The 25,092-nt window shown below is 36.6% G+C and overlaps 1 protein-coding gene across 13 annotated transcripts in view; it reads right to left on the bottom strand.

Annotated features, from left to right (window-relative positions):
* The window catches only part of LOC109420851 (uncharacterized), a 436,654-nt gene that overhangs the window by 92,041 nt on the left and 319,521 nt on the right, over positions 1-25,092 (bottom strand). For all 13 annotated transcript variants that reach the window (XM_062852293.1, XM_062852291.1, XM_062852289.1 and 10 more), the window contains 2 exons: positions 12,689-12,757; positions 2,696-2,833 (listed from right to left, as the gene is read on the bottom strand). In XM_062852293.1, the coding sequence (XP_062708277.1) occupies positions 2,696-2,833; positions 12,689-12,757 (207 nt within the window). The remainder of the gene's footprint in view (positions 1-2,695; positions 2,834-12,688; positions 12,758-25,092) is intronic.

Genomic DNA, 25,092 nt, shown 5'->3' with positions numbered 1-25,092 from the left:
CGTTTGCTCCAAAAATGCAATTTTGTTTTTTTTTTTTGTAATTTCTACTAGCGATTCTGTATTCCTCCAGATTCCTTAATGGATTTCTTCTTAAAAATCGTCAGGAAATAATTCAGAAGCTCCTTTAGGTGAATTAGGAGTTAAATCTTTCAGAAATAAGTTTCTCGAAGAAGGAGTCTAGGATCTTGGAAAACGATCTGGGGATTTCTTCAGCAACCCCTGAAGGATTCCAAGAAGAAACAAAAAATCCCAAAAAATCCTACAGAAATCCCATCAATTCAGAAAGTATCCCTCGAGGAACAATTGGATGATTTCTTGAAAGAACTTATACAGGACTCCTAGAAGAAATTTCTCAAGGATTCCCACAAGGAACTTCTGGAGGATCGTCAGGAATAACTCCCCGGAAATTTCTATACAGAACATCATCCCTGAAGAAACTTCTGGGGGATTTTAAGTAAAAATTCCTGGAAGATTACTAGACTAAACTTCTGAGAGATTCCCAGGAAACGCAATAAGAAATCGGGGATAATTTTTATTGCAATATTATCTTTATTAAAGAGATTTTCAGCGCAAGGCTGGTTCATCTAGTAATCATGAGGAAATAACAAAGATGAAAGATAGAATCGTATTGGAAAATCTGCGGAAGTTCCAGAAGGTGTAGATGTTTCTACTGTGCATAAATACCAAAACAAAGTCAAAAAATATCATAAGAAAATCTTAAAAGAATCCAAGATAGAACTTCTGATGAAATTCCACAAAAAACTGTTGAAGAAATCCCAGAAAGAACCGCTGGAGAATATTAGAAAAAAAAATCTCGGAGGGGTTTCAGAAAGTAGTCTTGGAAGAATTCTCGTACGAATTTTTGAAGAAACGGAGAAACTCCCATCTTTCAAAAGTAACATCTTGGTGAATCTCCAAAGCAACTCTTGGATTAATTGATGAACTAGGACCTAGGTTAAATCCCAGAATGTTTTTCTTAGCCTACCTTGTGCATTAGGGCCATTCCAGACCCATACCGTACACAACGTCAGCGAGCTGTACCCAACATAATGCATAAGTATGGTTAATAAATTCCAATTCCAATATTTGAAGGAATTCCCGAAGGAACTCCAGGAGAAATTTAAAAAGAGACATCTAGGTTGATCCGAGAAGAGATTTCTGAAGAAATCATAAGGGGCAGAACCTCTTTTCTCTACAAATTCTTAGGGGCCATCCATAAATGACGTAGCATTTTAGGAGAGAGGAGGGAGCCGCTGATTATGCTACGAACCATGTTTTAAGTATGGGAAAATAGGCTACGAGGGGGGAAGGGTGTCAAAAATCGTCTAAAAATGCTACGTCATTTATGGATGACGCCCTATAGAATTCCAAAAGATAAACAAGCGGCATGGCACAAGGTAACCTACAAGAATTCTGGAGGTGCTTCTTGAAGAATCCAATATTCTGGAGAAAATACAAGTGATTGCTTAGAAAATTTCCTGAAGATTTTCTAAAAGTATCCTAGTGAATCCTAAAAGTATCCTAGTGAAACGAATAAAACACGGCAAACTGAGGTGGGCTGGTCACGTAGTTCGTATGCCGAAGGAATGACAAGCTAAAACCATATTCAGCAGAGAACCAGGTAGGGACCGTCGGCTTCGTGGTAGGCCGCGAACACGGTGGCTTTTTGCAGTTGAGGAGGACCTAAGGGCTCTAAACGTTGAAGGTGACTGGAAGCGATTGGCCCAGGACCGAAACTAGTGGAGGCGAATGCTTCATTCGGCGTAGACTCACCGCTACGAGTTAAAGCCCATGAATTATCAAGTAGTATCCTAGTTGAAACTTTCATAGGAATCTGTTAAGATGGTGGTGAAAACTTCTTTTCGACGTCGTAGTCATAAAACTGTAATTCGAACTATGCAACCGAGAAGTGCTAAAAGACATCAAAAACAATTAAATTTCATGACATATCATCATATTTTTACTTTTGGAATGTGTTCAACAGGAAATCGTCCAATTTGTATAAAAATATTGCAAAATATATTTGTTAAAGAAAATTATTCCGTTTTTATCACTATTCCGTTTTTGTCAACTGAAAATCGCGGACCGTGTTGATAAAAACGGAAAATACCTGTATAATAATATATTTATTTTTATTTGGTCATTTGTTGTCCCTGTTTGGCCAATTATTGGTCATCATAGCAAACAGTCAAATGGCACCTTAAGACTATTTAGATACGGAGAGTTTCGATCAATAAGACAACTCAGCCATACCAAAGAAGCAACCTCGAAATTGGTGATAAGTTCACCACTAACGTTTCGTTTGATCTCGAGAGGGTTTTCCGCTGCGGTTTCACTGCGTTGGAATATTAGAGACACCGAAAATTGGATGATGCCCGGTTTTATCATGATTAATAGATGAAGTCCATTAGTGGAGGCACGCGTGCGTGTCAAAGACGTTGCGTTTCGTTGTTGGAGACGTTTAGTCCGCTCTATTGCCGAGGGAAACCATCGCGCCAATAATGATAGTTATCACTTAATATTAGTGGGAACGAATTGACGTGGACGACATAATCGAATCAGTTTGTACTATCGCTGCTGCTCGCCCTGCCCACCCGAAGCATGTTTCCGGTGCAAATCCAATAAATTATTGAAAACTATTTGTTTCGTGATTTGATTTGAGACAAGGAATGCTTTCAAAGCAACTTGAACCTACCTTCGGTATCAGGAAGAACTTGGACAGTTTGTTGACGGCTTTCTGGCGCTTCTTTTCGACGATATCGTCCCAACTGTGCGACCGGAGCACCAGCGACAGCATGATCCTGCTCTGCGAAGGCGGACATTGCGTTTTTTCCTGGAAATGGTGAGAAATAAATAGAAATATCTTTGTTAGACTTGCTGATTTAAAATACATATTAATGGTAGCTTGGGTAAGTTTTGACATAAATGGTAATGATACTGGTACAACGCAAAACTGCTAAGCGACCTAGAAATAACAAGATCTCAGGTACTTGAATTTTCTTTAACACGTTCCAGTAAATCAAGCGATGACAGTGACCAGCACTGCATCTTCACATTAGCTGAGTAGTGAGCAGAATATATCCTTCCCATTGTAACTTACTGGGGTGTCTTTTTCGATCTTATTTTACAGTAACCAACTAATGCCTCACAGTGTGAAGTTCATGTTGCTGACCATATTGTTCGCAAAGTAAAACGATTATTTAAAGATTGATATAACTCTCTAACGACAGCAGACAGGACTCAGAGCGGAATAATCCAGTTTGACCAGATCGTAACGTTCCGCAGCATCGTGGAGCATGACCAACAGTCTCTCAGAGCGGTGTTAAGGACACACGTCTTGAAATCCCGCTTGAACAGTGCATCAGAACTTCAGACGCACAAATCTCAAGAAGCAAGCTTCAAACAACAGTTTTGTTTACGAAGAGATTTGTGGGCATGAAATCGTGAGTAGGTGCCAAAGTCGGCCATTGCGGCGGCCATTTTGGGATTCTAACAAGTCTGTCCTTAAGAGAAAGCTTTGGACCGTCTCAATCGCGAAAACATGAGGGTGCAAGGATATCCCAGAGGAAATCGTCGGCCGCACTGAAGCACAGTACAAGGCATTTCCGGGAAGAGGAACAACGGGGTTTTGTCAGATTCCGAATCATCTCTGGAGTGAGGTAAAACTAAGACAAGACTTTGTGGTTGGATGTAAATACGGTCAACTCTTAAGCTTTACGGTAGCTGAGCAAGCAGTGGAGAATGTTGAATGCTTCCAATATCTTGGTAGCCAAATGGTGGAAACCAGATTGACACCGTTGCACAAATTAAGCGGGGAGGACTGTTTCTGTGAGTTTAAGAAATGTGTGGAAAAATAATGAGATTAGTCGACGCACTAAAATCTTACAATGACTCCTGATGGAATTCTCGAAAGAAATACTCAAGGAGTTCTTACATTATTTTGTGAATAATCTCATGAAAAAAATTTCTAAACGACTGCTTAACTTCCGAGGGAATTAGAATAAATAATTAATAGAATGTTGGAAAAGAAGAAATTCCGTTTGAAAATCCTGGATGGACATATTGAGGAATTCTCATTCTTAAGTTTATTATTGAGAAAATAATAGAAACATTTCTAAAGCAACCATTGTGGAATTCCTGAGAAATTGAAGTAAAATTTTTATAATTCCTTCACAAACACGTACTGTGGAAAAGTTATGGATGAATATTTTGAGTAATTTTATATAAACTGATGGAGAAAATCCTAGAATATTTTCAAAGAAACCTCTGGGGCAAAGTCATGAGAAGCTCAAGTAGTGTTTTTAAAATTCTTACTTGATGATGTAAAGAACCTTTAGGCCGACCTTGTAGGTTTTAGAACATCCAAACGAATTCCTGGAGGAACACCAGCAGAAGCTTACGGAGAAATCATTTAAGAAGCTAAAAACTATTGAAGGAACACCTCGTGAAGTTCTTGGAGAAACTATTCCTTGAAGAACTTATGGAATTGTTTTTAGACTTTCTGGCAATTTAAAAACACTGATTTGGGAAACTTTATGAAGTTCTTCCTTAAAGAATTTTTTAAAACATAGATTCTCAAGCTTTCTTTCGTGACTCCTCAACTATTTGCAAGCAGATTTTGATTGTTCTGCCAAAAGTAAGGTGATAACAGACCGGGGAATCGCGTCACCTAAGTTTAAGATGCTTTGAGAGATCCTTTGATAAACTTTGATAGCCGCTTTGCAGTTGGAATTATTATTCTGCAGGGTCAACGCCACTAAATTTGTACAGACAGTATTTCGTTTCAATTCAAAAATATGATGTTCTTAATTTTACAAATTTTACCAAAAGACTCTACCGGCAACCAGTATCGAAACAAGAAACTTGTAATAGCCACTCGGTTATCGAACCAGTTGATGTGAGAGATAACAAAACACATTCAAGAAGCGGTTGTGGGGTGTTTCTCCAGGAAACAAATTTGAAAACAGTTTAGTGGTTGTTATTGCCACAAAGCGGCTTTCTCCAAGGATGCTAAAAAGCTTGAAAAATACCTGGAGGAATTTCACGATGAAATTCCATGGAGTTTGAATTGGACTAGAAACAAAAATTGGAAACATTATTCTGCAACTACTGAGATAATTTCTGATGGATTTTCTAATGAAAGATTCTTGGTAAATATCCAGGACCTTCAGTACGTCCTGACTGAATTTCTAGAAAAAAAAAATGGCGGCTGAAATACCTGAATGTGTTTGTAGAAAAAAATTGAATCAAGTATTCTGGCGAAATTTCAATACAGGGAATTCCGTCAATTCTATGAGCATTTACTGATATCATATCCAATAGAATGTGTTAGGAATATAGTTTTCTTCAATTTTCTGTAAGAATTCATCAAAGTCTGCATGAAGTTATTTTTCTCGTCTAAAATTTAGATTTAGGCTTAAAAGTTCATCCTATTTTAAATTGTCTTTGAAAGTCTTCAAATAGTTTGAAATGTCTTCAAAATATCTTCACAAAAATAAAATGTCTTCAAACAAGTTTAAATGCATTCGAATTGAAACATATCTACCATATTTGGTGTAGTAGGCTATGATTTAGGAGCAACTTGAATAAACGTCACTTGTGTACTAGACCATAACTAAACAACACGTCTTTTACGGAATACTACATTGGCGACGACGATGAATTAATTTTGGAAGCTGTTTTCGGATGGAGCCCTGGACTGAGGTACGGAAATAGCAGTGCTTGGAGGAATTCAACGATCATAATTAAAGGACAAACTGATAAGCTGCTGGAGGGAAGCATTAGCGAAGATACAATCAACGATGCGGATTCACCAGATGTTTGAGTTGTTGGTTGGCAGATTTGAACATCCTTTTGAAGAACGATTAGATGAGGTAGCTCATGGGCTGAGTATCAACAACTGGCAACAGGTAATACGGTTCATTTTATGTTGTTGGGACGTGCGTTTCAATATGTACGTGCGTTTCAATACGGCATGGCGAAGGTGCATTTCATTACTTTTCGACTTGTTTATGTTGAACATGGATCCTTACATGAAAGCTTTAGTTTGGGCTTTAGAATAAGCTTCATTTGTTCTACTGGGAATAAGTATGTATATTTTATATGACCAGGATTGGTTTTTGTTTAGTCCAGTTGTTTAACATTGGATGTTGATACTATTTACAAGCCACATGTAAGAATTTGCCTAATTATTGACATCGTTGCCAAGTGACGGATCAGCTCACAACATTGTCGTAACGGTTATTTTGGACGATCAGTGCATTTGTTTGTTTAATATATTTTAATGAGTAATTTAAATTGTTTAGGTAAAATATAAATTTGGAAAATAGCATATAATGGAAGTGGTGCAATATCGATTTAAAGCATAAGATGTACTCTACGATTGATCTGCAATCTTATTGCGTAAACATTTAATACTATTCATCAACATGACATCTTCGTTCAGTATTAGACTTTTTAAATGAATCTAATAGTTATCTAATAATATCCAAATTGTTTCATCAAATTACCGGTTCTCTTAATTAGAATAACATAACTCTTAAGGGATATCTCAGACATCATCATGTTGAATTTTTTCAATTTTGTTAAAAAAAAGAGAATCTTTAATAACAACATTTTCGTTATAGAAATGTACTAACTATCCTAATTAATAACATTTTTCTAATCATAACGACCGTTAAAACAAGTTTCACGCTTGAATATATACAGCGGAAATAGACTAGCTGAGTTGTGGGTTTGTTGGTTAATAAATCATTCAAATAAAAAAAAAGTTGAGCTAATTACTAAAATGAAAACTGATGTTGGTGACATTGATTGATTGTGTCTTTGTCACGTTCACCATAAAAGGTATATATGTACAGTACAATAACTTTGTGGGAGAGTGGGTTTGCTTTTATTTTCTTATGATAACTAACATTTGCTACGCAGAGTTATTCGCTTCAAAAGAAAGGATTTTTGATGATCGAATAAAAAGGGCATATTTTCATTGATAGTTCTACAGACGCTACTGAGGTTTAGTTCAATTTAGTAAATTAATTGAACGGGGTTTAGAAGTTTGATTAACTATATTTACAAGCTGATATGAGTAACAGATACGATGTTCACGTTGTAGTTAAATAGTAATTTAAAGATACTAAAAAAATTAAAAAAAAAATATAAATGACATTTGTAGGTTTGTGCTAAATTCGCGAATGATCGTCCGATCAATTGGTAGTTATTTTTTATTATTATTTTTAATGAAATCAAAACGCAGTTTTTCGAAAAAAAAATATTGTAACGGAATAAAAAAAGTGAAAAGAATCTAAACAACTGCAAGAATAAATTATATTATTTGGATGATGAATTTTAAGTGGAAAGCTGAGCAATAAGCATATACTCAGATATGTCTAGATTGGGAAAAACAAATTTCCTTAGAAACAAAGTCAAATTCTGTATAACTCTTGATTGCTTAAATAAGGCTGAGGCAAATACATTCGTGAGGGTTCTTGACACTTCAGAACTACATAAGAATCTTATTATGCAAATGTAAAGCTTGGAAATCTACTTTAAACAAAAAGTAAAGGAGATGATGCTTAGAGGAAACAAACCATCATCGTTTAGCAAAAACTTAAAAGCAGTTTTCTTGCTGAAAACTCAATTAATATAATTTAAAATTGAACACTGTACTCTCTTCACCATCTGGATAACAGTGAAATAATTTTAAATTACGTTTTTTATTTTGAAAAATTGATGATTGTTGATGATTGAATGATGATTATTTGAGCCTTAAAAAACAAGAAGATACGAAAATCCAAGCCCGTTTAACTGAAAAAAAAACAGTTTGCTGAGTTTATAGAAGCTCTATTTATTTCTAGTATGAAATGAAGATGAATTGAATGTTTGTCTGGCAAGCTTTTAAGATACCAGTAGAGAGTATAGGGAATGATGAGTAATTCCGGTCTACATCTCTACATGAATCGCAGAAGATTAAGAAATCCTGTTTCGTTTCGGAAATAAGAAATGTAGGGATATTGGAAAAATACGGCCTTGAATAAATATAATAAGATGATTAGAAAAAATTGCAGCAGTTAGAACAAATAAAAGTAAAAAGGAAAAAGGAAGAACTAAAAAATAACAGAGAGGTTGCAGGAGTCCGGATCATTTAAGTATATGAATATGAAGATGTAAAAGTTCGGCCCATTTCTAAAAAGAAATGAAGGAACATTAGTAGTCTAATCTGCTTAAGTATTACTGGTAGAGAGTAAAGGGAATGCTTTGAGTAATTCCGGTCTACTTCTCCATAACGAACAAAGAGGATGTGAATATCCTGGTTTGATTCAGGGATTATGAACATTCGGTCCATTTCTAAAATGAAATGAAGGAATAACACAAATCATCCAGTCTACTCCTGGTTGATAAGTAGAGAGTAAAGGGAACACTGATTCCGGTCTACATCTCCATAAGAAACGAAGGGGATATGGAAATCTCGGTCCGTTTCTGTAAAAGGAACGTAGGGAGACTGTGGAAATTCGGCCCATTTCAAGTATGGAATGAAGGAATAAAACAGATCGTCCGGTCCGCTCCTGGGTTAATAGAAGAGAGTAAAGGGAACATTGATTCCGGTCTACTTCTCCATAAGAAACGAAGGGGATAAGGAAATCTCGGTCCGTTTCTGTTAAAGGAATGTAGGGAGACTGTGGGAATTCGGTCCATTTCATGTATGGAATGAAGGAATAAAAACAGATCGTCCGGTCCGCTCCTGGGTTGATAGAAGAGAGTAAAGGGAACATTGATTCCGGTCTACTTCTCCACATGAAATGAAGAGAAATCAAATGAATCCTGGTCCATTTCTGTAAAAATTCAAACGCAGGGAGATCGTGGAAATTCAGCCGATTCAGTAAGAAATCGAATGTTTGTCGGTATCATTGATTGAAGTAGAAGCATAAAATTATAATATTGAATTACATACTTGAATAATTAATTAATTTCTTGAATAAAACACAAGTAAGAAATTTGTACTTGCCCATCACCATTTTGGGAAAATTATGATTTTGATTAGTTGTAGCTGTCTACTATGAGATGGCAGTATTCCACAGACATCCTATTATACATATATAAGACAAACAAGTTTTATTATAATGAAAATTCAAAACGAGACATATTTGAGCACATTTAATAGTTTATTCTATATACATTCATCACACGAGATAGCTTTCTAAGTTTAATTTCAGAAATCAAGGTTGAATGAAAATGGTAATGAAGTCACGAAGAAACGTTGTAAAGGCGGATGAAGAATGAAGTGAACGAAATGGTAAAACAAATAAATAAATAAATAAAACATGTTTTAAAGAAGGTTTAAAAGAGAATGGCTAAGTATATTGCAATGTTATATATGTTTTGATGTTGATCTATTCACGTAAACATTTCTTATGAACAGATTCAAGAACGCATCCTTACCACTTCCAAGCAACAAGGCTAAATCCTGTCGAAAATTGCCAGAAAGAAAATTGGAGAATCGGCGGGCGTCATGAAAATACATCAAATAATCAGTTACCTTCTCAGATGAGGAAAAGAACAATAAAACTAGCATAAGGGATAGTAGCAATTTTATGAAGATACAATTACTTATTTACATTTCCATAGTTATAGTTTGTGTAAAATTATACCGAATTGGCATTACAATTTTATTAAAGATAAGGAGAGATGTAGTAGGCTATGATTTAGGAGCAACTTGAATAAACGTCACTTGTGTACTAGACCATAACTAAACAACACGTCTTTTACGGAATACTACATTTGGCAACCATGTTACAGAGAGCGATTGGCCTATGATCAAGTACGGTGCGGTGGAGAAGTTCAGTTTTGACAAAAGTTGGAGAAAGCTCAATATTTGAATATAACTTATCATCCTCCGGAAGTTTCGGCAACGAAACAAGAAAATTCCAACTGGAATCAATGATGGTGACAACACCGGCGATGAAAAGGTACTTGCGATAGAAAGCTCAGAAGGTATCTCTAGTCTATCGGGAGCACCCGCCCCGCATTCTCGCCGGATGTAATGAAAGATCGCAAACCCCACCCAAGTAACACACATGTTATATAAAAGTTACGACAGCGCAAATTTTGGTTGTATAGAAGTTTATTTTACGTTATTTTAACACAATATTAGAATTACGTAAAATAAACTTCTATACAACCAAAACTTGCGCTGTCGTAACTTTATTATAACATGTGTGTTGCTTGGGCACTTGGTATGTATGAAATCGTACAGTTTATCATCAAAATATAGAAATTCATATTGTTCACATGGGGCAAGAGTTGACGAAATAATTGTTTAGACGAAGAGTGCGAAGAAGTTCTGGAGGAGAAAAATGCAGCGTGGACTGTAATGCTGCAGCACGGAACCTGGCAGAACATGGAATGATACAAAGAGTAACGAAAGCAGTAGACCCATCTATTTTGGGAGAAACGCTACTTGAAGGAAGTGGAGTTTGAGACAATGGAAGTGTTGTGGTATTCTGAATGAGTGCTTTTAGATGAACACCTGCAGTCGTCTATAACGTTATACGGACATGAAATATTATCAAGCCAACTTTGTCCACGTCCGATTGATAACAATCCAGATCGTCAGCGTACGATAAATCCTTAAGATCCCAACGCATCGCCTGTTCATCGAGGCAGCATACGTCTGTATCCCCGAGCAAAGGCGGATAACAAAATGAAACTAAGTTCTATTACCTGGGGTAATCATCCCGAGTAGAGGAAAATAGCTCAATAATAGCATATTTTGATATGGAGATCAAAAAGTGATATCCAAATGTGAAAATCCAAAAATTTACTCCTGGAACATCATCATCATATCATATTAAGATTTTGTAAGACCTAACCAATAGCAGCGAGCTATTCGTTTGATCTTGAAATATCAAATTTTGATATTGTTCAGATGTTCCAGGAACATTTTCAGATATCATTCTCAGATCTCATAGTAACAGAACTAGCTGAATAACAGTTTCTTAAGCTAAAGTTGGCTTAAGAGTGGTTCATTCTACTCGTCTACATCAAACGTGTTTGTTGCGTCTTTCATCTCTTATATCAATCAAACCAATATGTATAACGTTTTGATTGTCAATATTTCAGCTCAACCCGGGATTCATTTGATAATTGAGGATGAATTAAGAGCCAACAAACAAAAATGATTACTCAAATTTACTCCTCGAATACCAAAATGATAAGAAGTTAAGTTATCATTGAGTTCAAGTTGATAACTTATTGAGTTGTACCATATTTTGTTCAACATTACATTTAGTCATCTACATGAAACAAGACAGTTTATTGATAACTTTTTTTTATCATTCGGAGCTATTTTATCGACCAAATTATAAAAAAATCTACTTTACTGAGGGGATGAACCTGCCTCGGGCAGAAAATCCCGATAATAAAAAGTCATTAAATTAAATTAATACTTTACTGACATCGTCAGCAGTTGAAAAAAGTTTCTTATGATTTACAACCCATGTTTTCAACCATTGCGTCCAGCGGGTCTCGAACCCTGAACGAGTGATTTCCGGTAGCAGCCGATAGCCCCTATACCAACGGGACTTAGTTTGAGGGAGATTGGCTACGCTTTCGTACGTAATCGTATTGAAGGTGGAAAGCGGAATCTATGTTTAGAGGTTCATCAAACTCTCACTTTGTTATCCGCCTTTGCTCGGGTCGACCGCATAGAGCTCCGGAAAATCATGGACGAGATCGGCTTTCTTGTGATGCTTATTGTACTAGTTCAAGCAGCTATGGCAGATCTACTTCTTCTTTTTAGCGTAAAATTCCCACTGGAACAAAACCTGCTCCTCAACTTAGTGGTGGTCCACGAGTACTAAGACAGTTATTAACTGAGAGCATCCACGCAATGTAAGGGTTTTGTGGCCCTTTGCACTAACATACGTTGGGCTGCATGTGATGCATTCCCGAGCAGGAATGAATAACTACATACCACATAACTGGAGCATACCAAAGTCAGGTATCATACCAAGACAAGGTATTGGTCGGTTACCCAGGTATTGAAAATAACTTTTTTGGTATTTTGTAAGTATTGATGAAATACCTCAACGAGTTATTGGTTTGGTGTTGAGGACTGCTTGAGGTATTATTCAATTATGGAAAAATCGCTATTTGTATGGAAAAATCGCCGATTATAATTTAGGTATTGCCAGTTATTATTTTAGGTATTTTACCTCTTATGCAGGGCTACTGAATACCTCATTCAGGTTGTTAGTATTCGGTTTTCCATACCTGAGTTAGTTATTCTTCAGCTATTTTCTCCTGCTCGGGTTACGTCTTAAAGTGATATAACTTGCTTGGTAACACCTTATTTCAATGTTGAGCTTTTGACGGAGTTGCTTACATCCTCATTGTTACTATAAGGCCTGGCATAAGTTCCATTTGGATGGAGTCTGCCACGGTCTGAAAATCTCACAAATAAAGTTAATAATAATAATTCATCGGTTGGCGCTAGTGTCATCCAACATCGTATAAATTCGACACAAAACTGGTATCATCGTTCTCGCCGTTCACACAAGATAAAACATCAGAGCATATCAACACAGTTGAACAGTCGACATCAACGACACTGGAGATAGCGGCAACACCCACGTAAATATAAGAAAGCAATAAATTACCTATAAAGCAATGTAACAGTCACGGCGGCACCTACCTTAGAGTAAATTGATTTGATGGGTTGTGCTTTACTAACTACATCCAGTGATTCGGCCGCTGGCATGGGCTGTTGTTTGGAAGAAAAGAGAATGAAAACAAAGTGGGAATTAATAAAAGAGTGTGAAAATGTAAAGGGTACCTGAAAACTGTATTTAGCATTTTCAAGAAATTAATAACATATTTGGAGAGTTAAAAAAACTGAGCATTTTCTATAAAAAAGACAGAAAATATTCATGCAATATTTTGCAGTATTGTTTTTGATCTCACAATCGGACTGAAAAGCCAAAAAATACGATTTATCATTTTCTGAGCTACACCTCTTCAATAATAATTTTCATCATTCAAGAAGGGATTTTTTTCCGATCGAAACCCCACGGCTGAGAAAGCTGTCAGCGCCATTCGGGTACCGTTAATAAATACTCACAATTATAGGGCTGTGAAGAGATTGCGGTTGTGTCACAGTCTTGGGGGCTCTTGGGGAATAAATTTGAATATCTTAATGCGTTTTATGGCTGAGCTTTTAGGGATTTGCTTCGGGAAGTTCGTCCAGGTCGCACGCCATGTATCTGGTTACCTTCGACTACGAGCACTAATTTGTCGCCGCCGAACGAAAGACCGCGATTTCTTATTCGTTCGGAAAGTGGAAGAAGCGTATCAACATGTTGTAAATAACCGAATTAATCATGTCCAAACAAATCATTGCTGATAATTAGCAGGGTCGATAAAATTCGTGTGGTGATTGAATTTTGATGGCTTCACGGAAATCAATTAGATAAAATGGGTCAAATTTATCAAGTTGCACGTACATTTTGAATTTTAATCATTAAAGTGTACCTTTTAGATATATCCGAAAGTTTTCAAAACTTATTACAGTGTTAAGCTCATAATTTAGCCTATTGTTTCGATAACTGAAATCTAGATAACACTTAAAATTATGATCTTGTACCGAATTCTCTATCCCCTCGAAGCAGAATACCGTCTTCGAATGAGTGTAATCAGTTTTTTACTTTTTCCACCCTCTAATGCTTATACTTTGACAGATACGCGTATTTCGACTTCCACTTGTAATCTTCTTCAGTGGACAACTGACACTGAGCAAGATTACAAGCGATAGTCGAAATACGCTTATCTGTCAAGGGATAAGCAATAGAGGGTGGAATAAAAAAGTACCAAACTGATTACACTTATTCGAAGAATTAAAATTTCTATGAGGTGTATTTACAGTTAATGTTTAACATGGTTTTATATACTTAAGAAACCGTTTAGGCCCATATAGCCGAGGCGGTAAACGCACGGGTATTCAGCATGACCATGCTGAGGGTGACGGGTTCGAATCCCAGTCGGTCCAGGATCTTTTCGTAAAGGAAATTTCCTTGACTTCCTTGGGCATAGAGTATCTTCGTGCCTGCCATACGATATACACATGCAAAATGGTCATTGGCAGAGGAAGCTCTCAGTTAATAACTGTGGAAGTGCTCATAGAACACTAAGCTGCGAAGCAGGCTTTGTCCCAGTGAGGACGTTACGCCAAGAAGAGGAGGAGGAATCGTTATGAAACCTAGAGTATCAAGACCCCTTCAAGCAAACGTAGAAATCAGAACATAGTCCACAGGCTTTTGAATTCAATTACCGGAATGCCAATCAAGTTGTCCACAATTTATATATCCTGAGCGTTTCACTTCCATCAACCAGTATCAAACTTAGAACGAAAGTTTAGGACGCAAAGTTTGTTCCAGAACGAAATGTTCACTGTCCTGACTATTATACAAGTTCTGTGATTTGTCTGCCCCCATTCGTTGCCAAGATTGGAACGTAAGAAAAGTTAATCATCGCCTCGACGACGGCGATGAAGGAAGGAAACGATTTTTGAATCAATTAAGCTGATTTACCGGGTTGTGACTTGTGGCGGAGAATGTTTTCGGCGTTGATTGGAAATTTCAAGATGAATCGAAACGAGCAGACCGATGAACGAGAAGCAACGCAGCGGCAGCGCAAGCTGAGAAGTGAATTGGATTAGCATAAAGTTTGTGTCTGTGAAAAGTTTTTCCACTTGCTTTTTGAGGCTGATGGAGTTGTGACGAGGATATTGGACGTGGTGGGTGGTATGGCAAGATCTCATAGAATACCGTACTTTCAAGATTATTTTCTGACGTAGAACTGGGAAGAAAAGAAAGAAATATTTTTTGGCCAAGATTCCATTAGGATTCCAAAAAGTGATCTGGAGATGGGAGAGTTTCAAACCTTTTCTCTCGCGGTTCACTTTTTGAAAATAACATTTTTTTGAAGGAATGCAATTTAAAGTTTGTCAAAAATGGGGATGTTATAGTGTAGGTCATCCGAATCGTTTTCTCAGATCAAAGCTTTTCTGGTTCCGTTTCGGGTCCTGAGTATCTGTGCAAAATTTGAGCACGATCGGTTGCGTCTACACTTTGCGCATTGCAATTGAAATTTGTATGGGATTTTGTATGGGAAAACGTACTTTTTTGCATTTTAGCCATAAGTTGGAAAAGTTTGTCTGGAACATTTTAGCCGATACTGTAAAATGATAGCCCAGGATGTTCTAAAAAACTTTGTTGAAGACCGCAAAGCGATCCGATGCTTGTGAAAATAGTTATAATCAACGAATCGCATGCATGTGTTTATGTATTAACATGCAAAGGAATAACAATAGCAACAAAATCATGCTGTTTCCCCAAGCAATGCCAACGCTATAACTTTTTTCATGAGCATCAGATCTCTTCGCGGTCTTCGACAAAGTTTTTCAGGACACCCTAGGCTATGTTTTCACTTTATCGGTTACTCGGTTTTATAATAATTCGAGCTTGTTATGAGAAAAATGCAAAAAAGTGTGTTTTCCCATGTAAAACTCCATACAAACTTCAAACTGCGATGCGCAAAACGTAGACATAACCGATCGTGCCCAAATTTTGCACACTTATTTGGGTCCTGAAATGGGTTCAAAAAAGCTTTGATTCGATGGGATGCCATTGAATTTTTCATTTTTCCATATAAACGACGACCCACTCTGAGTATACTGATGCCACTCACTGGGGCATATATTTTTTGTTGAAGTAATTTTCTGGCGTTAACGACAATAATTTAGGTATTTCGCATTAAAGTTTTCTAGGAATAGAATGATTGTTTGATCTACATTGTTTTCTAACAGTTGAAAACATTGGAAATCCAATTGGAAATTCAAACAAGTTTATTTGCCGAGATTTCAAGCACACTCGTTGTGAAATTATTATCACATCTTCTTGAGTTTTCTGATGAACTCATAAATAAATATGATGAAGATGCTTTAAAATCAGGAAAATTACAAAGGTTTTCCAGGAAACATGGAAAATTTATTGTGATATTTGGTAAGATACTTGGTGAATTCCTTTGGAATCCAAAGCTTATTCCCGACTAAGATCCATAGTAGATTTTTAGAAATTGCACTGCTACATTCTCCTGAAATAAATTTACTTCATGAGATCCTCTAGAAACTTTTCTATGAATTCTTGATTTTCTTAGAACACCTTTTGAGAAATTTTTAGAAAGGGCAAAACTTTAAATGTTTCTACTTTAGATTGCTCTGACAATCTAAATCTCCATAGGATGTATTTTGTTGAACATCTTCAATTCTCTGTTGTGTGCAATGTGTGGGAATGTCAGAATGCGAGAGGAATTATTTTTGAATTGTGACAAAACAGGGACGTGTAGATGTTCATCTAATTCCATCCGAAGGAGATTTGGATTGTGAAAAGGAAAAAACCATGTGCATTAGTGGAATCGAGTTCAGCTCTGTGCCTTCAGGGGACGGAGATGGTGAAGTGGCTCCGTAGCTTGAAGGCAAGAAGCGCCCGTCTAGCGAATTGGAAGTCTTGGGTTCGATTCCCAGTGAAACACGTGGATTTCTTTTCATAATTCAAATCTCATTATGTTAATCGACCACGTGTTTCTGTGTATCATTTTTTTCTCCCTAAAATATCTGCTCGCAATCATTGAGAATGACAAAAGTGTTAATCCTTTTTGGAAGCTAAGTACCTCTAGATTCTAGAGTCTAGAAGATCTGAAACAGGAATTTTCAGAACTTTTGTTTCGTAAAGATCTTTTTGAATATAAACTGTTCCGTGGTTCGATCAACGACCAACAAATCTGTCTATACATGTCAATGGTTGCTCCTCCGTGATTGATCTGAGCTGGTACCAATTGCACTGAGATCCAAATGAATAAGGGCTGGGACACTCCACTTATTCTCAAAGTGCAATTTTAGCAGCTCATGCATTTTGGATCAATAACGGCGCCGGCCTCGTCCTTATAGTTAGTTGTGGAGGGAAAGGAATGTTAGAGTGTGCTGGTTGTTTCTACTAAACAGCGAGAGCACCTCTGCATCCCCACAACCAGCACGGACTGGGGTAATTGTTAGACGGAAAGGATGGGATGATATGACGTAACATTTTTTACCTTTTTTTTAATTTAACATCCTACTAAACACAAAGGATTGATGCGATTGTTTTGTTTGTTTGTTTTGTTTCTTATTTTTGTATTTTTTTTTGTAAGAAGTGAGCACGCTTGAAAAAAAAAACGGAATTAATCGGAACCGTAATTGCGTGTTATCAAAAAGATTGAATTTGAAAGCGTGAGGTGGGCTTCGTGGCCGAGCGGTTAGCGGCGTCAGTCGTTTAGGTGTCTCGTAAGCCTCGGGGTGTGGGTTCGATTCCCACTCCAGTCGGGGAAAACTTTTCGTCGAACGGAAAATTCTCCATTGGGCCACTGGGTGTTATATATGTGTTGTCCGTTGTCATATGTTAGTAATGTTCAGTCTGTAGAGGCCGCAAGGTCGAAGACGGTGTAATTGTCTTTTTTTTTACATGTGGAACTTGTACCCTATATGGATTCGTAGCTGATTTTTTTAGTGTTAGAGACAACCCCTTACGGATTACTTCAAAAGATGTTTTCGTATATCTGACGAGATCTAAATATGGGAGATTCCAAACGGTATTATTTGTAAGCACATGGATTGATCGATTCGAACCGAGATTCTTGGTAGATTTTCTTTTTGAACTCTTACCAGTCAAAGATCTCTCCAAAGTCATAATAAAGCTAGTTTCCCATTGTTTTTATCATCATTTTTGTTGCCATATTTGATTATTGAATGTATTAGTAAATGCAGAGTTGTTTAATGTGTAGTCACATACAAGCAGACGTAACACTTACGATCTTTCCATCGACCACGCTTTTGACGATCATTTTAAATCTTCATAGTTGTAACATTCACAACCAGAGGCGCGTTGATAATATTGTACAACGCAGTGTTTCATAAAATATATCCAGTATCCACCAGGTGATAGTAGTGTGAAGCGTACGATGAATTTTCCCGAAAATTGTTCTAGGTGTTACGTCTGTTTGTCTGTGGTGTAGTGGTGCATTTGATAAGATTTGACGGTGCATCAAGTGCACCATGGTGGACGATCTGAAAAACCCTGTCCTAGAACATGAAGATTTTTTTTTCAAAGTCATTGATACTCGTGACCAATGAATGTTATCAAAAAAATTTAGGCTTAAATGTCCTTCGAAAGATCCGGAACATCTGCGAAAAAACTTCCAATTCTTCAATGTCGTTTTAAATCTAAACCGATGATTTTTGTTTCAAGAATGTAATGGATTTGGGATCGAAATGAATGAATTTGGAATGAAATAGGAATAGGAGTGGAATACAGTTGGAAAGGAACTGTAATGGATTTGGAAACTTGGAATGGAATTGGAGCTTATCTTTTAACGTCCAAGGTGTCTCATAACATAATTTTTTCAAATAAATTTGGCTATCATTAGTTAAGTTCCAATAAAATAAACATGATTTCAAGAAAATGTTGGAAGTCTATGGTGTATATGGTATTGCTGTGCATAACTTTTATACTATTTACATATTCTGATCCGTATAGATGCAAGACAACTCCAAATAAGTGAAAAAATGATAATTAGTCAAAAAGGATAGATAAATGACTGGCATAATTATATTACTATTGCTTATTACAGAAATGTCTATCTTCAAAATTTATTTTACTCTTATTTGATTCGATAATTTTTTTATTCTGTAAGACGATGCTAAGGGTGCCTAGTGGTGGTGACCCACACCACATGTTTCTGGAATGTCCAGGAGAATCCATCAATGAAGTTTTTTTTCTCAATTTCTGATTTTTTTTAGTGGCATACTTAACCATACTGCCCCATATTAGGGTGCGATTTATTTTTAAAATCTCTCCAGCATATGATTTTCCAAGTAGAAAGTGATCTACTGATCTAAATAAGTGAGCTATGCAAAAATGAGCGATTTCGGTTGATGTTTAGAGGCGCAAAAGTGATTATTAATTATATTATTAAAAGAATTTCAAAAAAAATCCTGAAAAAATCTCAGAAGAAATTCCTGAAAAAAATCTTGGTGAAACCCCTTAAGGAAACCCGGAAAGAGACCATGAAGAACTCGCGAGAGAAATCTCTGAAGGAATGCTTGAAAGATCCAAGACAAATCCCCGATGAAATCCCTAAATGAATTTCGGGAGGAGTACCTGAAAGAGTTCTACGAACCCTGGGAAGAATAAAATTAAAAATCTTAAGAAGATCCCAAGGAAAGGACTCCCTGAAAGAATCTCGGGAGCAATCTCTGAAGGTAATTCTGGAAGAATCAATATAGTAATCCCGGGAGTAATGGCTGAATGTAATCCAGAAGGACTCCCGAAGGAAGCCCGGGAGAAACCTCTGAGGGAATTCTGAGAGATAATACAAGAAGAAATAAAATTCTGAAGGAAGCCTGACATAAATGCCTGGTGGAGTATGTAAACGAATCTTGGAGTAATCTCTGAACGAATTTTAAAAGGAGTCCCTTTGAATATCCTGGAGGAATCTTTGGGAGAATCCCTCCCGAAGAAATCCATGAATGAATCTAAAAAAGAATTCAAAAAGAAATTTCAGAAGAAATCACAGGAGAAGTCCATAAAGGAATTCCGGAAGGAATCCCAGAAAGGATTCCTGAAGGAACTATTAAAAAAAATCTCAGGAACAATCCTTAAGAAAAAGCAGGATGAATTGGCTTTTTAAGCGATGTTGAGATAATTCCATATTCTGAATCTGCACGCCAAACTGAGCCGAAATCCAAATTTTCATAACTTATGGAGCCCGGGAACCTATTTAAAAATCAATTTGAAGTTTGTATGGGAGCGATTTGTCGAATCACCCCTCGTCGGGTTTTGTACTGGGCGGAACTGTCAAGCAGTTACCCAGCTGTCAAAAGGTGATTTGAATAAATCCCCCTTGAAATTGATTTTAGGTATCAAAACAAAGTTCTGAAAACCTGAAAAAAAATCATAGAGGCTTAGAAACAGGTGATCTTTCGTTTAAAAATATAAAAATCATTGATTTTCTCTAAATTTTAAAAACCCAATTCTTAAAACAAATCCGAAAAAAAACAACGAAGGAATCACGGGAGAAACTTGAAAAATCAACTGGTTTCCTCATAGGAATCGTCAAATGAGTCTTGGGAGGAATACCCAAATAATGCAGCAAGGAATCCCAAAAATCAATGTAGGAACCTCAGAAGGAAGAAGCTACTAGAAGAATCGCGAGAAAAAAAACTTAAAAGAATCTCTGTATGGATCTCCAGAGAAATCTGGGAGCAATCCCGGAAGGAATCAATGAACGGGTCTCGGGAGGGATTCCCGAAGGAATAATTCCCAAAAGTATCCCGGGAGAAATCCGTGAAGAATTGCTAGTAGGCATTCCTGAAAAATTCCCAGTAGGAATTATTGAAAAAAAAAAAATCCGGAAGAAAATTCAAAAGAAATCCCGGTAGGAATTGAGGGAATCCCGGAAGGAAGCCCAAAAAGTTCCGTAAAAGTATCTCGGAAGAAATACCTTAAGGAGTCCCAGAAAAAATCCTGGAAAGAATCCTGGGAGGACATGACGCCAAAAAAAAAAGAAGAAAAAATCTCGGGTCAAATACCTGAAGGAATCCCAGTAGGAATCAATGAAGAAGAGGACTTCCTGTAGAAATTTCACAAAGAGTTCCTAGAGTGATCCTTCAAGAATTCGGTAGAAATCGCAGAAGAAATTCCTGAAGAAAATCTAGAAATCATGAAAAGAACTTTGGAAATGAATCCTGGAGGAAGTCACTGAAAAAATCCCAGGAAAAATGCCGAAAGAAACCCATAAAAGAATCCATAATGAAATACCGGACAATATCCCTTCATGAACCCTGGGAGAAATCCCTGGCAAGAATCAATTCTAGTGTCCCGGCAGAAAATCCCAACGGAATTCCCGAAAAAATATCTCGGGGAATTCTGTGGGAGTCTTTGAAGAAACCCCAATAGATAAACCATAGAAAAAGGAATGGAATTGGAATGGAATTGGAATGGAATTGGAATGGAATTGGAATGGAATTGGAATGGAATTGGAATGGAATTGGAATGGAATTGGAATGGAATTGGAATGGAATTGGAATGGAATTGGAATGGAATTGGAATGGAATTGGAATGGAATTGGAATGGAATTGGAATGGAATTGGAATGGAATTGGAATGGAATTGGAATGGAATTGGAATGGAATTGGAATGGAATTGGAATGGAATTGGAATGGAATTGGAATGGAATTGGAATGGAATTGGAATGGAATTGGAATGGAATTGGAATGGAATTGGAATGGAATTGGAATGGAATTGGAATGGAATTGGAATGGAATTGGAATGGAATTGGAATGGAATTGGAATGGAATTGGAATGGAATTGGAATGGAATTGGAATGGAATTGGAATGGAATTGGAATGGAATTGGAATGGAATTGGAATGGAATTGGAATGGAATTGGAATGGAATTGGGTGGAATTGGAATGGAATTGGAATGGAATTGGAATGGAATTGGAATGGAATTGGAATGGAATTGAAATGGATTTGAAATGGATTTGGAATGGAATTGGAATGGAATGGAATGGGAATGGAATTGGAATGAAATTGGAATGGAATTGGAATGGAATTGGAATGGAATTGGAATGGAATTGGAATGAAATTGGAATGGAATTGGAATGGAATTGGAATGGAATTGGAATGGAATTGGAATGGAATTGGAATGGAATTGGAATGGAATTGGAATGGAATTGAAATGGATTTGAAATGGATTTGGAATGGAATTGGAATGGAATGGAATGGGAATGGAATTGGAATGAAATTGGAATGGAATTGGAATGGAATTGGAATGAATTGGAATGGAATTGGAATGGAATTGGAATGGAATTGGAATGGAATTGGAATGGAATTGGAATGGAATTGGAATGGAATTGAAATGGATTTGAAATGGATTTGGAATGGAATTGGAATGGAATGGAATGGGAATGGAATTGGAATGAAATTGGAATGGAATTGGAATGGAATTGGAATGGAATTGGAATGGAATTGGAATGGAATTGGAATGGAATTGGAATGAAATTGGAATGGAATTGGAATGGAATTGGAATGGAATTATAACGGAATTAGAACGGAATTGGAATGGAATTGGATTGTGAAAAAAAGTTCTGCCCAAGTCAACCCAGTTTTCAATTTTTAAGAACGCATACAAAACAAGTTATTTTAAATAACCAAATTTCTCTAGTGGGGATCAATCGATCAACTGAATCACACTACAGGTCGGACTCGATTATCCGGAGTATTGATTTTTATTTCACTCCGGATAATCGAATTCTTCAGATAATCGAATCACGAAAAAAATATTAATTTGGAATTCAAAAACTTAAGGAAAAGTAATGTTTTTGTTATTTTATGTGCATGAAGAAGTGACGTAGCCAGAAATTTGAATTGGGGGACGTCCATAAATTACGTAGCGCAAAATTTTTATTTTTTCCTTTCCTAGTCATGCTATTTTAATGAAGTTTTTGTATTGGTCATTGCACTATGTTGAATTCCCCCTCTCCTCGTGAAGCGTGACGTAAGTTATAGGCGTTCCTTTAGAATATTGCACACAGTGGGAACTTGATTGTTTTCTAGGCTGACAAATCGGCATAGTTTTTTTTGTGAATTTTGAACTCCATAAAAAGGTCCTGATTCTATCAAAGGAAACAATACAATTAAAGTGGGTTGGTGAAGGGGTGTGGGTTATTTTATTTTTGTCAGTTTTGATGAACGGGAGAAAATGTAATGAATAGGGTTGTAGTATTAGAATAGTTATTTATGTAACGAGTTGCAAAAGGTTGATTTTTTCAGCACGAGTCGTACATTTATCCAACGAGGCTTGCCGAGTTGGATAAATACGAAGAGTGCTGAAAAAATCGAGTTTTGCAACGAGTTCCATACAAAATTTTATGCACTGATTTTTTCATAATGCAACCCATTTGAGTTGCATAATTTTCATAATGCAACTCAAATGAGTTGCATTATGAACATTATACAACTATTTTCCATTATGCAACTCATTTCAGTTGCATAATGAGCCAGTTCGGAAAAATTGGCCATTATGATACCAAAATGAGTTATATAAAATGTAAATTATGATACTGAATTGCATAAATGTATTTTTGCTATCTATAGCGGAACAATTTTATCTTCTAATTTATGTTGGCAAAATAAAAGTGGCTCAGAAAATGGTGCTCTTTTGAATAAAATAAAAAAAAAACAATATATTTTTTTTTTTAATTTAAAAACCCAATTGTGTCCTGACAAACAGGAGACAGTAGACGATAGGTGTAGGCAGCTTGAATCAAAAATAATAATTGAGCGGCAAATAAAAATAAACATCACAAATAGCATTTCCCAGGCCAACGAGTGGATCTGTTTTCGTTGCCTTCCCGGATTATATTACAAAGTATTCTAACCCAGAAAGAGCTTCTGCGCTAAGTATTTAATACACACGTAGACTGAGAGCGGTGATGTCAATTCTGCAAAAACACGCTTAATACAAAAACGATCACAATCTCGCTAGAGGAATCCTTGTAGAAATCTCTAAAGGAATTCCTTGATTTGCCCCTGGAAAAAATCACTTGAGGAATCCTTAAAGAAGTTTGAAAGAAGTTTCTGAATCACTCTGGAAATGACTGTAATTCATACAAGATTTCTGTAAAAATTTCTTGAAAAATCCCTGGAGGAATCCATGGAAAATATCCTGAAGCTCTATACCCGAGCAGGAACGAGTTAGATATCATACCAAGATAAGATATTGAGTCATTAACAAAGATACCTCAATGAGTTATTGGTTTGGTATTGAGGACTGCTTGAAATATTATTGAATTGTAGAACAGGCACCATTTATTGTTTCAGGTTTTGCATACCTCAGTTTAATATTTTACACCTATTCTCTTCTACTCGGGTATCAGGGAGTTCCTGGAGAAAGCCCTAAACATATCTTGAGAAATATCTAGAAGAAACTCTGAAGAAATCCATGCACGAATTTCTACAGAAAATTCAAGGAAGAGGAGCTTTTGGAATAATGCTTGGAGAAATTCTAGCAGTACTTTTGGGACTTCCTCCCTAAAGGACTTCCTATGCCCCACCAAGATTAAATTCTGGAGGAAACTTTAGAAAAATCCTTGGAGAAATTGTTCCAAGAATTGCAAGAATAATTATTGGGAAATTTATAGAGGAAACCCTGGTGGTATTGTAGGTAAATTCCTGAAGAAATCCTAGGCGGACTAAAGACGGAATTCTTGGAGGAATACCAATTGATACCAAGAGGAATTGATCTAATTTGGATGCTTCCAACTGCTGGAAGTCTGTATTCATCATTTACAAAAATCTCTGGAGGACTTTTCCTTGGAAATTCTAGAGGAATCCCAGAAGAAATATCCGATGGAATCTCTGCAGGCATTGCTTGAGAAATTCCAGGATTGGCGTCTGTTTTCAAAGGATACCGTAAATTTTATTTTGAAAACAGACACAAATATAGCATCTTTTCGCTGAAACGAAATTTTAAATTGTTTGCCCCTTTTCAAATATAACGGGAGATTTGTTTGTTACGTAATTTGTATATAATTCCAAAATATATCAACTAATATAAAGTACAAACGTCTTGAAATTTTGCTTCAACAGTGCATCAGACCTCCAGACGCACAAATCTCAAGAAGCAAGCTTCAAACAACAATGCATTTTATTAATCTGTTGTTGTTCACTTGTAATAAGCTTCAAATAAGAAGATCAGGAGCGCTGCTTTTGTGTACGAAGAGATTTGTGCGATCGAAATCGCGATTAGGTGCCAAAGTCGGCCATTGTGGCGGCCATTCTGGGGTTATAACAAGTCTGTCCTTAAGATTGATTGTAAAATGGTATGCAGAATTTAAAACACTTTTTCTTGTTAAAAAAAAGCTAACACAATCTGGTCAGAAAACTGAAAATATCTGGAGAAAACGCCATCGAGGCCTCTCAAACTCGGGTCAGCACAGTATTATAATA

Source organism: Aedes albopictus, chromosome 2, assembly GCF_035046485.1.
Source record: "Aedes albopictus strain Foshan chromosome 2, AalbF5, whole genome shotgun sequence".
In the NCBI taxonomy this organism is placed as follows: Eukaryota; Metazoa; Arthropoda; class Insecta; order Diptera; family Culicidae; genus Aedes; species Aedes albopictus.
Note: the sequence above shows the minus strand (reverse complement) of the source record. Positions and strands in the feature narration are given on the sequence as shown.